This window comes from Urocampus carinirostris, chromosome 13 (assembly GCF_059441175.1).
Source record: "Urocampus carinirostris isolate Australia breed hairy pipefish chromosome 13, RoL_Ucar_1.0, whole genome shotgun sequence".
In the NCBI taxonomy this organism is placed as follows: domain Eukaryota; kingdom Metazoa; phylum Chordata; class Actinopteri; order Syngnathiformes; family Syngnathidae; genus Urocampus; species Urocampus carinirostris.
The window spans coordinates 7,574,441-7,588,180 of NC_142361.1; the positions used below are offsets into that span (position 1 = coordinate 7,574,441).

The 13,740-nt window shown below is 41.2% G+C and overlaps 2 protein-coding genes and 1 long non-coding RNA gene across 5 annotated transcripts in view; 1 reads left to right on the forward strand and 2 right to left on the reverse strand.

The window, feature by feature from the left end:
* Nucleotides 1-7,057, reverse strand: part of LOC148353627 (uncharacterized) — a 48,765-nt gene extending 41,708 nt beyond the window's left edge. The window contains exon 1 of the long non-coding RNA XR_015852397.1: nucleotides 7,000-7,057. This is a non-coding gene — a long non-coding RNA (uncharacterized LOC148353627). The remainder of the gene's footprint in view (nucleotides 1-6,999) is intronic.
* Nucleotides 278-1,075, forward strand: LOC148353631 (high choriolytic enzyme 1-like). The gene has a single exon (XM_088352110.1). It carries the CDS (start codon nucleotides 278-280, stop codon nucleotides 1,073-1,075), a length of 798 nt encoding a protein of 265 aa, XP_088208236.1.
* A 239-nt stretch (nucleotides 7,058-7,296) lies between the features above and the next one.
* LOC148353632 (serine/threonine-protein kinase MARK1-like) overlaps nucleotides 7,297-13,740 on the reverse strand; it is a 70,389-nt gene continuing 63,945 nt past the window's right edge. The window contains exons 17-19 of one of the 3 annotated variants that reach the window (XM_088350754.1): nucleotides 13,455-13,481; nucleotides 12,924-12,968; nucleotides 7,297-10,327 (exon numbers count right to left, since the gene is read on the reverse strand). In XM_088350754.1, coding sequence (XP_088206880.1) covers nucleotides 9,982-10,327; nucleotides 12,924-12,968; nucleotides 13,455-13,481 — 418 coding nt within the window. In that variant the 3' untranslated portion in view covers nucleotides 7,297-9,981. The remainder of the gene's footprint in view (nucleotides 10,328-12,923; nucleotides 12,969-13,454; nucleotides 13,482-13,740) is intronic. The other 2 variants (XM_088350755.1, XM_088350756.1) reach the window with 2 other exon arrangements.

Below are 13,740 nucleotides of genomic sequence, written 5' to 3' on the forward strand. Positions count from 1 at the left end.
CCCTGCATAGAATGTCAACTGTGCAGCAAACATCATGATTGTTGAAAGTTGACGAAACTAGCCCAGCCCACTAAGCCATATTTACCTTTTACTGATGAGATGACAAGGCATTGTTTTCGAAAGGATTGTCAGAAGAGTCCACCGTCAAAAGGTTTACCTGAGCTTAGCATCTCAGACCCCAACCCAAAATCTTTGTGTAGCCACACCTTTAGAACAGAATATAAAAAGGCAAGTTTAGCTCAAACCCAGTACCAGATTTTTTCTTTGAAGATTGAAGATGAGTCGCTTGGCCAGTCTGCTGATACTCCTTTTGCTTGGCCTCTCCCAGGCTTTCCAGGGAGAAGAAGTTCCAGAGCAAGAAGAAGAAGAAGAAGAAATCGACATATCCTCCAAGATCCTCGAGGCAAACAGCGGTACTGACGAGATCCTCCTGGAAGGAGATCTTCTGCTTCCCAGGAACAGGAATGCCATAAAGTGCTGGAACCAGAATTGCATGTGGAAAAAAGGCACCAACGGCTACGTAGCGGTCCCTTACATGGTGAGCCGAGACTTCCCGGCATGGGAGAGGCAGAAGATTGAGACGGCCATGAGATCTTTCCACAGTTCCACCTGTATCCGTTTCGTGCCCTGGAGCGGCGAGTCCGACTATGTCAATGTGGAGAACAGAGCCGGCTGCTATTCGTCGCTGGGAAGGCAGGGTGGCGGGCAGGTGGTGTCCATAAACCGCGGCGGGTGCCTCTACCACGGCATCATCCAGCATGAGCTGATCCACGCATTGGGATTCCAGCATGAGCAGACCCGGAGCGATCGTGACCGTTATGTCAGGATCAACTGGGAAAACATGGACCCGGCCATGGCCCACAACTTCAAAAAGCAGGACACCAACAATCTGAACACTCCGTACGACTATGCCTCCGTGATGCACTACGGTAGAACGGCCTTCAGCACCAACGGGAGGGACACTATCACCCCCATCCCCAACGCCGGCATCCGCATCGGGCAGAGGTCCGGCATGTCCCAATGGGACATCAAGAGGATCAACATTCTCTACGGCTGTGGGGAACAACACCTGTAAACTTTTAAGTGTGCTCTCAATAAAGTCTTAGCAATTTCACAAATTCTCTTTTCTTGGTATTGTCAAAAAGGCTACGAGTCGGAGAAAACTATATGCAAATAAAGTATGACAATACGTGACCAAAAAGCTGATTTGCAGCATGTGTCGTTGGGACAAAATGTCTTTAATAAATAATCCTAAAGGCCTATAAAATACACAAAGTGTATCTCAAGAACATAATTTATAATGTAATGATCAAGGACATATTTCTTTAAATAACATATGATTGTGGAAGAACAATTAGTTTGATGGGAAATTATTTTGTTAATAGATCTTTTCATTTTAAAATTCTCTTAATTCAGTAATTTTAACGCAGGAGTAAATGTTGTCAGATTTTAAAGTCCTTTATTAAAATATACACCTTTTCTTTGGAACATAAAGGTGAATGGAATATTTTGAGAAGACCTCTCTACAATTTATGGTAGTGGTAAAAATGCCTTGTAAAATTTTATTTCCTCGTTTACATAAATAATCACATAGCTTAACGTTCTTCTTATTTTATGAATTTTTTTTAGTTAACACAAAACGGAATCATGATTTTTCAATTATTTATTCATTTCAGGCAGTTATCTTCTTTGTGTATGCATATAAAAGTTGCCTAAAATAGAATGCCTGAAAGGGACTGGGACAAAGAAAACGTATTAAATGCCACCTCATAAATACAAAACATGCAACCAATGTGAGAAAATTGGACATTTTAGTACAGTGTGCCGCAGCGCAATTCCTACTCGATCAGTAAGAGAAGTTACTGTCCCAGAACTTACTGTGTGTCATGTAGCCCCTACAGCTGCAGTCCCAAAGCACCTTACGTGTACAGTTGCTCTCCATGCGAATGATGAACAGTCAATTACTACTGACCTGCTTGTGTACACTGGTTCAGCGGTCTCAATTCTGCCAGAGAGAATTTACAGACAATCATTCATGCACTTGCCTCTCTCAAAGCCTACTGTACGTCTGGTGACCTACATGAAGAAGCCAATTCCAGTGTTGGGCTGTCTTCAACTTACTGCTACATACTGCAACCAGAGTGCACATACTGACTTCTACGTAGTTCCTGACGGTACTCCACTACTGGGAATAGACCTGCTCACTGCACTTCGCCTCCACATACAAGATGGGCAGATTGCAACACCTGCCGCATCGGAGATGAGTCACTCTGTCAACACTACAAATGCTTTAGGCGTTGCTACAGGTTTTATACACAAAGTTAAAGTGCGTGCAGACGTCCCTCCAGTCCAGCAAAAGCTACACAGACTCCCATATGCCGTGCGTGACAAGGTGTCGGAGGAGCTGACGAAACTGTAAAATGATGGCATCATGGAGATGGTGGCTGCTGTGTCTCCTGATTTTGCTGCAGTCACTGCTGATGAGCTCTCCAGTGCGTGTGAGGAATGTCCAGTGCTACAGAAGGTGCGACACTACATGCAGAAGAGATGGCCTCGTACTACAAAAGGCCTTGACCCCCTCATCGTGCCATACTTCCGTGTGCAAAATGAGCTTGCCTTGCAGAACAGTGTAATTGTGCGTGGCACTCATCGTGTTGTGATACCACAACGGCTACAGGAAAAAATTATCCAACTTGCTCATGCTACACACCAAGGGATCGTCCGCACAAAACCAAGACTGAGAGACTTGTACTGGTGGCCTGGAATGGATTCTCACGTTGAGCTCGCCATCAAATCATGCACCACCTGCTTGCAGCATGACAAAACCGCAACCACACGTACTGACCCATTACAGCCTGTGCCTACCGCAACTGCTGCCTGGGAAAAGGTTGCTGTGGACATTGTTGGTCCTATTCACTCTGCGCCTGCTGATTGCCGCTTCGCCATCACCCTCATTGACTATTACAGCCGATGGCCTGAGATTGCCTTCTGCTCAAATGTTACTTCTGCCTCTGTTATGACTTTTCTTTCCATTGTGTTTAGCAGAGAAGGTAATCCACAGGAAATTGTTACTAACAATGGCCCTCAGTTCGTGTCAACCGAGTTTGAAGCATTCCTTAGTGACAGGAACATCACACACCGTTGCAGCTCTGTGTACTACTCACAGGCCAACGGTGAAATTGAGCATTTCAACAGAGTCTTCAAGGACTGTCTGCAAACAGCCAACATCGAAAGTAAACCACTGAAAGCCTTCTTCACTGAGTTTTTACAGACTTACAGAGCTACACCACATGCCGTGACTTCAGTATCCCCCGCTGAACTGTTGCATGGTAGACCACTGAATACAAAGCTTCACATCACAGGTCTTCACTCCATGCGTCCCACTGCTGACAAAGGCAACATGCTACAAAACATACAAAACAAACAACGGAAGTCAAAACGATACACCGACAAACGTCGCGGTGCAAAATCTCCCAGCTTCCAGATTGGCTCTGCGGTTCGCATCCGCAAACCTAGAATCATTGCCAAAGGACACTCAAAGTTCACCAAGCCACTGACAGTGGTAGCCCAAAAGGGTACAGCCACTTATCTGCTGTCTGATGGAAAGGTGTGGAATGCTTTCCACCTTGCCCATTCTTCCACCTGTGCTGCTGCTTCAGCGCCACAGCCTGCTGATGCTGATGCTTGCCTCCTGCCAAGCAACCAAGGTGCTGAGCCACCTGAACCTGAAACTGTGCCCTCATCACATCCCTCTCCGAGTGCACCGAGAATACGACATGCTCCTGCATGGCTTCAAGATTACGTGACTTAAAAAAAAAAAAAAAAAAAAGATACAGAAAGATGTGGTGATGTTAAAAAAAAAAGACATGATGAATGTTCATTGTTTTAAAAATTGTCATGTTTGTTTATGATGTGATCTTCATAAAGTCTGCTTAAGTTCACAAGGTTTACACACTTTTGCTTACCGATATTGACAGTATAGTTCCTTACATTATTGCTTACCTTTGATAAATATTTACCTCTAATCTGGTAAGGAATATTGAAATGTATGTTTTCTATAAGCTCATACTTACCGAAGAGTTATTGCGTATTTCAGATTAATGCTACGGTTTGTGTCCTATTCTAACAAAAAGGAATATGTGGTGTCGTGTAATACACTCCCCTTCCTGTGGTGTCGCTGTATACTAATGTGCAGCCTTGTACTTGAGAACTACCGAAGAAGAAGTTAAATAAACACTCTATGAATGTACCGTCCGTGCCTGTCTCTGAATCCTACTACAACCCTACTACATACACAACATAGATATACAGGGATCAGAATTTTCCGCGGATCCGCGGATTTCCGCTGTTTTTGAACCTCAAAGGCATTCCGAATTTTTCACTTTTTCTCTTGCGTAGCAAACAAATTCAAAATCCGACTGTCTCACTCTTTCCTTTATTGCTCTGGCGCACCCTGGCGGCCGTTAGAAAAATTGGCCGCATTGTTAGGGTGTGGGGGGGGGCTTCCGCCCTGCTTTATTCCTGGACCCTGGCTATTTCAGCTGAAAATGAAAATCTCCATTCTGATCCCAGGATATAATTAAATTTCCTGCCACCTTTGTTAAACTGGTATTCCCAGCAGGTGTGAAACGAGTTTGTACGGCTCTCAGTCAACTCATATACAACAATATATATAACAGAAAGAAAATATTCACAACTGTGTTACTGCAGGTAAAAGACTGATATTACATTATTATTATTACATATATAACATATAAAATATGAAATTAATACATTTTATATGTACATAATAATACGATAAATTATATTTTTTAATGAATTCATGTCTGAATACATGACTGTAAAATATCAAATAAAAGGCATGCTCAAACCAAATAAAGCATAAATATCAACTCCAGTTTGTGACCTACTTCAAATACAGTTTTCAACTTGCTAAACATCAGGGGTTGCACATTAAGGGATTGCAAAGACCCCTTCACAAAACCAACGAATTACTGTGGTGTTAAAAAAAAGTCATATATCATAAAAGGGTGCAAAAATATTAAAATGAAATTATTTTAACTTGCGTGTCGTATTCGTACGGAGCCTGCACATTTGTGGAGCTTTACTGCCTTCTCGTGGTCAAAATGAGGCAAATGACAGCGAAATACACACTACTTTAAATTATAATGCGACAAAAATGTTTTTTTTTTGTCTTGTAATGTCGATGTTTGTGTTTTATTAGGTACAATACTATATATTTTATTTGGTGTTAATTAAAAAAACATTAAAAAATTGTCACTGTTTCCTCAATGGCCTGGGTCGTCAGGGCAACACTGAGGACGCGACTCTGGACAGCCAACTCCACTGTTGACGGTACAGACGCTGTCCTAAGTTTAACTTACTTTGTAAGATGAGCTTCAAGAGTTAGGCGGATTCCTCCTGGCCGGAAAAAAGTGATCCAACCATTTTCTCAACCGCACCAAGCTTTCTTATTCCATTTTCATTTCAAAATAAACAGCTCGCCTCTTCTTTACACTTTACACCAACCATATTGAATAGATGCATGAGACATTAAACATTAAAAATGTCAAAGTTCTTTTTCTTTGGGGCGGATGCTGGGTAAGCTCTCACAGCGCCACACGCCAGTAGCAGCGAAAAGAAGCACTACAGTACTGTCCTGTACTCGGAAAAAGGTGCACAATACAAAACCTAACTTACAGCAATGTCCAGATATTTTTCAACATTCCCAATTTTTTTTTCGTATCTACAGTTTTTTTGTAACTCGAATGTTCGTAAGTAGAGGAGCATCTGTATATAGATATTGTACTGCACATTCGCCTAACACGCAAAAGGTCCCCGGTTTGAGACCGAGGGGAAACATATGTTGACCGGGAGAGGGATGGGCACCACCAGGCTGTACTTGTGCCCTAGTGGCAGTAAAGGTAAGATTGAGACACGTGGAATATGAATATAACTAGCATGAACAGACTCTCATCACGGAAAATGTGTCAATCGAAAGGGGAGAGCTAATTACAATGTTAGGAATAACTTTACGAGTCTGTTAATTTGTAAACGGAAATAATGTGAAAGGGTTACAAGAAGCAACGTCCAAAGAAGCAGAAATGTTTTAGGCAGAATTCCATCTATCTGTCTGCATTATCATGTGTTTTGGAGTCAATATTTTACACGGTTGGATTCTATGGATTGTCCCTGATGTTAAGAAGCCAGACATTCAAATAAGTTGAAGACGGCCCAGGGGACGTAAAGGTGAGTTAGGCTGGCTTTAAAATTATCAGGTATCTTGTTACAGACTGATCATATGTTTCTCTGTCGGTTATATTTTACACACCAGCGGGCTGTCGGAACGTTAAGGGGTTAAGGTACCGTATATTATTAAAACTCTTTTTTGTGCCGTCTTTTTCGTAAATATCTCATGTTTCAATGTGGGCACATGCGACTTATAGTCAGGTGCGGCAATTGTCAAATCAAGTCAAGGTTATTTGTATAGCCTTTAAACACAAGGACTCTCGAAAGGCTGTACAGACCACAGATTATTGAAAACTACAAACTACCATCACCTGATCTAAAACCTACCTGAGGGCAAGGAAAAACTCAATATCCCCAGCATGAGGAAAATGAAGAAACATTGAAAAGGGACTGCACATGTACAAAATGTTTTTCCTTTAAGAATGTACTGGGGGCCTTATAATCAGGTGCGCTCTTTCGTCTGAATTTTTATGCATTTTCTTTTTAATTCAGAGCACATTTTACACAAGCATGTCAAGTATTTTTCGGCCCACGTGATGGTGTAGTTGAGGTAATGAATTATCATGAAGCCCTTAAGTGTGTGTGAGCGTGGGTATACGTGTAGCATTACACTAGAGGGCTTCACTGCTTTTTGGGGCTTTATTTTGCAATCACTAGTGAAATGTCTTGATTTGTAAAAAACAACAACATTGAAATAGTATAACATAACAATGAGAAATTGTATTTATTTTACCCTACCATAAGGCTCACCTGACATAACTGTCCGCCATCTTGCTGCCATGGGTAGCTTCCAAATCTGGGCTCGGCTCTAATTTCCGGTTGCACTACACAGCGACATCTAGTGGTCATATAAGTGTCCCTAGTGTTTTATGAGTGACGTGGAAAGTGGTGAGAACGTAACAGTTGGTAATGAGTAAAATATTCTGGCATTAGTTCATTCGGCAAAGAAAAGTGCTGGGTGCAAACATGATTTCTATTAAATTAAGAACTTCTTTTAAAAAGTAAAATTATATTCCTATTAGTTTGCTTGCAACCAAACGAGAGGACTACAAACAAATAAAATCCTTTTTATTTTCTCCAACAAAGTGCACACCTCATTTCTACAAAGCAGCACATTACAACGTAATGGAATAAATACAATAAAATGTCCTTATTTAAAAGAAATGACCCCAAATAACAGGAGATATCACATTGGTGGAGATGCAGGACCAAATAAGGTTGTAGTCAACGAAAGTTCTCTTCTTTTTAACTTCTCATGCTTCTTGGCGAACTGATTCAAATGCCTGCTTTTAAAGGAACAGCAAATATTTTAGGGGAAGCAAAGAAACAAGAGGTGCATACTGTCATAGTGAGAAAACTTGTGCAAAGTGCAGATGGGGGCCACTTCACGTTGCCTCCCTCTGCCCAGAAAAAAAAAATAAAGTGAACACATTTCAGTTAGTACTACATGGTGCAACTTTTGTGTTTTTGTTTCCTCCGAATGCAAAGAAAATAGAACACAAAGGGCGAGGGAACTTCTCCCTTTCATACTTAGCAAAATAATTTAATGCTCTTTAAATAAAATGAAAAACACTTTTCTCAAACAGTGGCTTAAAAAATTAGGAGCAAAAAAAAATTTTTGAATAACAATGCTCTAAGGCAGGGGTGTCAAACTTATTTGAGCTTGGGGGCCACGTGGTAGAAAAAGCTCTCGCAGGACAGATTAATAGTGGAGGGACAAAAAAGTTAGGACGAGAAAGAAAGGGAGAAATACAAAAAGAAACAAAAAGGAAAAAGAGAGACAAGAGAGAAAGATAAGGAAAAAGAAAGACAAAGAGAGCAGAGAGAGAAAATGAGGAGAGACACAGCAGGAAAGAAAAACAAAGAGAGTGGGAGGAAAATAAGGGAGAAAGAAACGAAGAGGAGAGCTAAAAAGAGGCAATTAAAGATGAAAAAGAGAAAAAAAGAAAGAGTGAAAGAGAAAAAGAGAGGGAAATACAGCTAGTGTCTTTGTGAGTGGTGCCGGGCTCTAGTGACATCAAATGAACATATTTAAAACTGCCTCTTGCACTTCTCAGTGTTGTCTCGTGGGGCTGATCCGGCCCGCGGGCCACGTCTTTGACACCCCCGCTCCAAGGAGACATCATTTATATTCACAAAATAAAAATTGAAAAAAAATAAATGAATCTGTACACAACTCAAATCGATATACAGTACCTGCAGATGTTATGCATACAGTACAATTTCTTTTTACATAGTTTCTTTTTTTGTATGAGATCCAGCCTGCTGTGTATATACGCGTGGAACACGGGTGGAAAAAGCGGCTAGTTATTCATCGTAAGATCTGGTAGTAGTCGTTAACGAAAACATTTTTTTTTTATTGCAGGATCTTCAGCTGCATACTGCACGGTATGCGTCTTTTGAAAGAGCGAGACACAAAGAGACACACGAAAGGCTTGGACGGACGTTTTCGAACAAACAAGGAAAAATGTTGCTGTGTGTTGTCACAGAGGGTAGGACGAGGTGCTCCCCCCTGTGCATTACATTCGTGGCCAGTAGAGCGCGCTACCAGCCGAGGCCACCCCGACAACGCGCGGGTATGGGTGTTCAGTGCATGGATCCAGTGACGAAATGAGCCCGCCTTGTTGTTTGTGAGAGGCTGCTTGAGAAGTCAATTATACTTCCTCTCACGTGTAACACCAGACTCGCGTGAGGCACGACTATGCTCTCGTATGGACACAGTCATGCACAGGCACAAACACCACAATACACTCTAAAGCATACAACTATAGTCTCATACACACACTACTATACTCTGTCACACGTACAACTATACTCTCTCATACCATGACTAAACTCTTTCACACATTATTATTCTCTCTAACCCACTACTATACCCTCATACACTCACAATTAAACTCATACACACCTTATTATACTCTAACAAATGTTACTAAACTCATTCACATGCAACTATACTCTCTTAATTATATTACTATATTCTCATACAGATAGTCATACACATGCACAAACACATCTATACAGGTACTCTCTCCACATACTACTAGACTGTCAGAGAGATTACTATATTCTCATGCGCACACTACTGTACTCGCATGCACACACTTGTATACTTTCCTATACACACACTAATATACTCATGTCATACATACAGTATTACTGTACACTACACTCTCTCACAGGTATTACTATACTCTCACACACACGCTACTACACTCTTTCACAAATATTACTATACTCTTGCCCGCGCGCGCGTACACACACACACACACACACACACACACACACACACACACACACACTGCACTTCTCTCCATACTCTACGTATAACACATACTACTATACTGGGACTGTACAACATATACACACAACCAGTGTGCATCACCTCGGTTACCAAAATGTAACTAAGTAAAACAACACTGAGTGATGAGAAGATCATTATAATAGGTATGAAAAACCCCAATAGCAGTTTTAATGCTGTGAGAAAGAAAAGTAATGTCTGTAAGAATCTATAGTAGTGTGCGTTTGGAGTATAGTAGTGTGTGAGAGAGAATAATAGTACGTGGTGTGAAGCATAGTAACGTGTAAAAGAGTTTAGTAGTATTTGCACAGGGGCATAACAGTGTCAGTGTAAGAGTATAGTTGTGCATGTGTGAGAGTATAATCTTATTAGTGAGAGCAAGTAAAATGTACTCGTTAAACAGCCTCTCCTAATTGCTGCAATTATTTGCATCACAGTTTGAGCTCATTGGCAATTTTGCAGGCGATGTTCTTAAAGGCGATGGACGTGCCCGATATCCTCTTGAAGCGAACGCCGTTAAGGGAGAGACGAGGTAGCTTGCAGACCTCCATCTCCCACTGGACGAGGTTGTCCTGGCGAGCGTCGCCATGCACGCAAAAGAGCAGGAAGCGCTCTCGCTGCTCGTAATCGCAGCTGTTGGCGTCCAGGACCTTGCGGATCTCGCGCATCATCTCCGAAGGTTCCATGGACGAGGTGGTCTTCATGCTCCACGTGAAGCGCAGCGAGCGTGGCTTAGAATCACGGCCGCCGTCCTCTTTGGTGTCGCCGGAGGCGCTCCTGATAATAAAACAGGAGTGATGCGGTTATAAAACCGTTCTGTAGGAAGGTGGCCTGCCACTACTGAGCCAGTGGGTGGTTTGGGATCAGGCCGTGCGGAAAGAAATTTTTTTAAAAAGCCATTTCCTCCCCCTTTATTTAGTTGTAAGTACACAAGTATTTTTCACCCCTGATCAGTCGACAAATATCGTTGACCTAGATTGCCCAGCATTGCAACTTAATTTCCGGTGTTATGCCGAGAAATGCACCCCTGCCGAAATTTGCGGTAGCCCGCACACGTCACTCCCGCTACTATAACCTCTTTTACCTCGTTTTATCTCACTTATATCACTTTTCAGGAATGTAATGGCGAACATATAACCAAAACTACTTCGTCTTGCATTTGTTGGGAATGTAATACAACTTAAACCATTCCGTCTTGTATTTGTTGCGAATGTAATCGAACGCTAATGCACACCGTATATAAATCACTTTTGAGCAGGTAACATGTTTATTTTGCCTTTTTCTACTGAAATCGCTCGTATTGAAACTGTTATGCACTCTACCATAAAGCTTATTATGCTGAAATGAACTGTCAAATCATCAACAGATAAACGGTAGACGAACGTGTTATATTTCTTCTCATCGTCAAACGAGACGTAACACGTCAATAATTGTATTTTACTTGAATAAACAGATCATACAGTGCCTAACATTGTCACAGCAACGGTGTCATTTTTTTCTAGTACAAATGATCCAACGTCAACCTAATAAATATGGGATGCAAATTTCAGTAGGGGCGCATTTCTCGGCATACCACCGGCAGTGAGGGCGCAGATTCCTAACCACTAGGCCACTAGGACAGTAGATAACCTAGGAAAAGGCATTAAATTAGATGTTATCATCACACAATTTTTACCCAAAGTGCTTCAGTGTAAAATTCAGCCAAAACAACATAACAACAAATGGTATATGTTGTGTATGGAAATGCCTTAAATTGACACCCCATTGAAAAGTAATTGATCGTATTCTAAGTCAAGTCACGTTTATATGTATAGCCCTCAATCACAAGATGTCTTGAAGGGCTGCACAGTAAAATCCACAATACCCAAATCCAGGGGAGTCCAAACTTTTCAGAAAGCCCTGCCAGATTTGGTAAGCTTAAAATGTGTGAGGGCCAACTATTAAGCCTAGCATTCTTTAAACAGTATTTAGTAAATTTACCCTCTGTAAAGGGTTTGGAATGCTTGGTGATCAGCGTCCCGACCTCGCTACTCGTATTTGAAGCATTTTCATTTGACTCGCAAGGTCTTGTAAAAAAGGGCTGCTGGGCTGTTAAAACAGTAACTAGTTGCTTCACCTTTGTTCATTTTCAGTTCACTTTTTGTATTGTCTGGCACTGCCTCTAGATATTATATTCTTTGAAAACAGAAAAAGTCTCTTGGCAAATTAGCCAGATGCAATCTTTTTGAATTTCGGTAAAAAAAAAAAAAAACAACTCAAATTTCCACTTCTCCTTAAAGCAACGACCCTCACAATCAACTCTCTCTCTCTCTCTTTTTTTTTTTTTACAGTCGCCATGACGGAAATAAGGAGGGCTAAAATTGACACTAAAAACCAAGGTTAAAATGGCCAAGGGGCTACTGCTATCATCTGGTGAAATTGTGATTTTTTATTTTATTTATCATTATTTTTTTTGGTGCAAATGCATTTTATATTGCGGTCAACATGCTGGTAGGCCACATATTCTTAATTTTACTAATATGCAATGTTTATATAATTGTCACTGTCGGTCAATCATGTTGCTGCTCATTGATTACCACACCCTTTAGGACAGATATGCTTTTGTAACAATGGAGATTTAATAAAGATAAAGAAGTCATGGGAGGGCATTTAGAACTTTTGGATTTTTTTTCCTGATGTTTAGGCTCTCTCCTGTTCAAACCCCATTGACGTCTTCTTTCCATATTTTGAGTCTCTACTAATCTATAAACTTAGGACAGCTTTTGTATTTCAGGTATTTCAAAGAGCAAAAGGTGAACATTTTTTTTTACTCGTTTAGGTGCAAATAACTAAACCATGAAAAAAAAATGTCATTTAAGGTGGGGTATTTTGAAACTCAAGGCTGCAATCATAACTTTAAGCCAAGAGATGGCGGAAGAGTAACACATAATCTTTGAGCATGTTTTACACACGCATAAATACTCTTCTTTTTTCATCTTTTTGGAGGTTTGTTCCCGAACAGGCCTGGCATAAGCAAGATAAAAGCAGATAGGCCCAATAAAAAAGAAGGCATAAGGGCTCTTTGAACTTAGTGGGACATTGTTAACACATACTCAATAGAGAAAATATTTAACTTTCCACTTTTCAATACTACGCACAAGACCTTTAACTTAATTTTACATTTTGAAAGGATGGACAGATGACTTGATGGGATATGGGAGGTTGTGTAATTGACAAAATCAGATGAACTTGTATTTTTCGGACTTGATTTCAACATTTAATCTTTTCCCCCCTCGTTTACGCAGTACCTTAACAAAATTCTCATGGCTGTTTTTGAGACTCATACCCTTTTTAAGAAATATATTTTTCACCCGAATTGAACATTAAATCTCACCTGGGTGTTTCTGTCCTGGCACTGGCCTCTCCCTCGCTGGGCACCCTGAAATCAAACCAGGAATAACAATACATTGTTACTCCGGCCAGCTGCATCGAAGCACACACCAACCATCCCTACCACCCCCATCATCTCCCGATTCAGTGTGACACAGCGAGGGGCTTCAGGCATCATGCCAGGAAAGAATCCACAATCCTGGGTGAACACAATCTAACTCCTCTATGTTGGTCGAACATACTTTTAAAGACTCAGCTCTCTCGCTATTTAGACGCAGATGGAGGAGAGGGAGTATAGAGTCCAGTGGAGGGGCATTGACAACATGAGAAGCATGTTACAAGGAAGCCGGTAAGTAGTGAGGTTGCTTCTCAAGGCAGGCGGATACAAAGGAGCAAGAAGGAGATGTAAACAGCTGAACAACAAGTACGTGTCAGTAGGCAGAGGAAGTGGTACGGAGGGTCTGGAGGAGTTATTAAGACTTCTGGTTTATTTGTTGCCGACTGGACAAAGGGGGAACACAAAGTGTTGTCCTACCTCCGAGTGGACCTGAAAGACAGAGCTCTATGTGATAGGGAAGGGAAGAAAAGAAAAGAAGGACGTGAGCCAAAGATCGATAGTGCAGTGAAGCGCGGCGCTCCAAAGTTTTAATTGAAGGAGTGAAAGCTGTTATTTTAAGTCCAGTTTTTGTATTTTTTCCAAAGGGAATGTTGGTTTTGCAACAATTCATTTTAACATGTTTAGAAACCAAATACAGTGGTATCTCTACATAGGAGCTAAATTCATTCCAGGATTGTGCTTGTAGCTCGATATTGCAGGTGCA

Bases quoted from the DNA above. Each gene is read 5' to 3' on its own strand.
- LOC148353631 (XM_088352110.1), top strand. From the start codon at position 278: ATGAGTCGCTTGGCCAGTCTGCTGATACTCCTTTTGCTTGGCCTCTCC.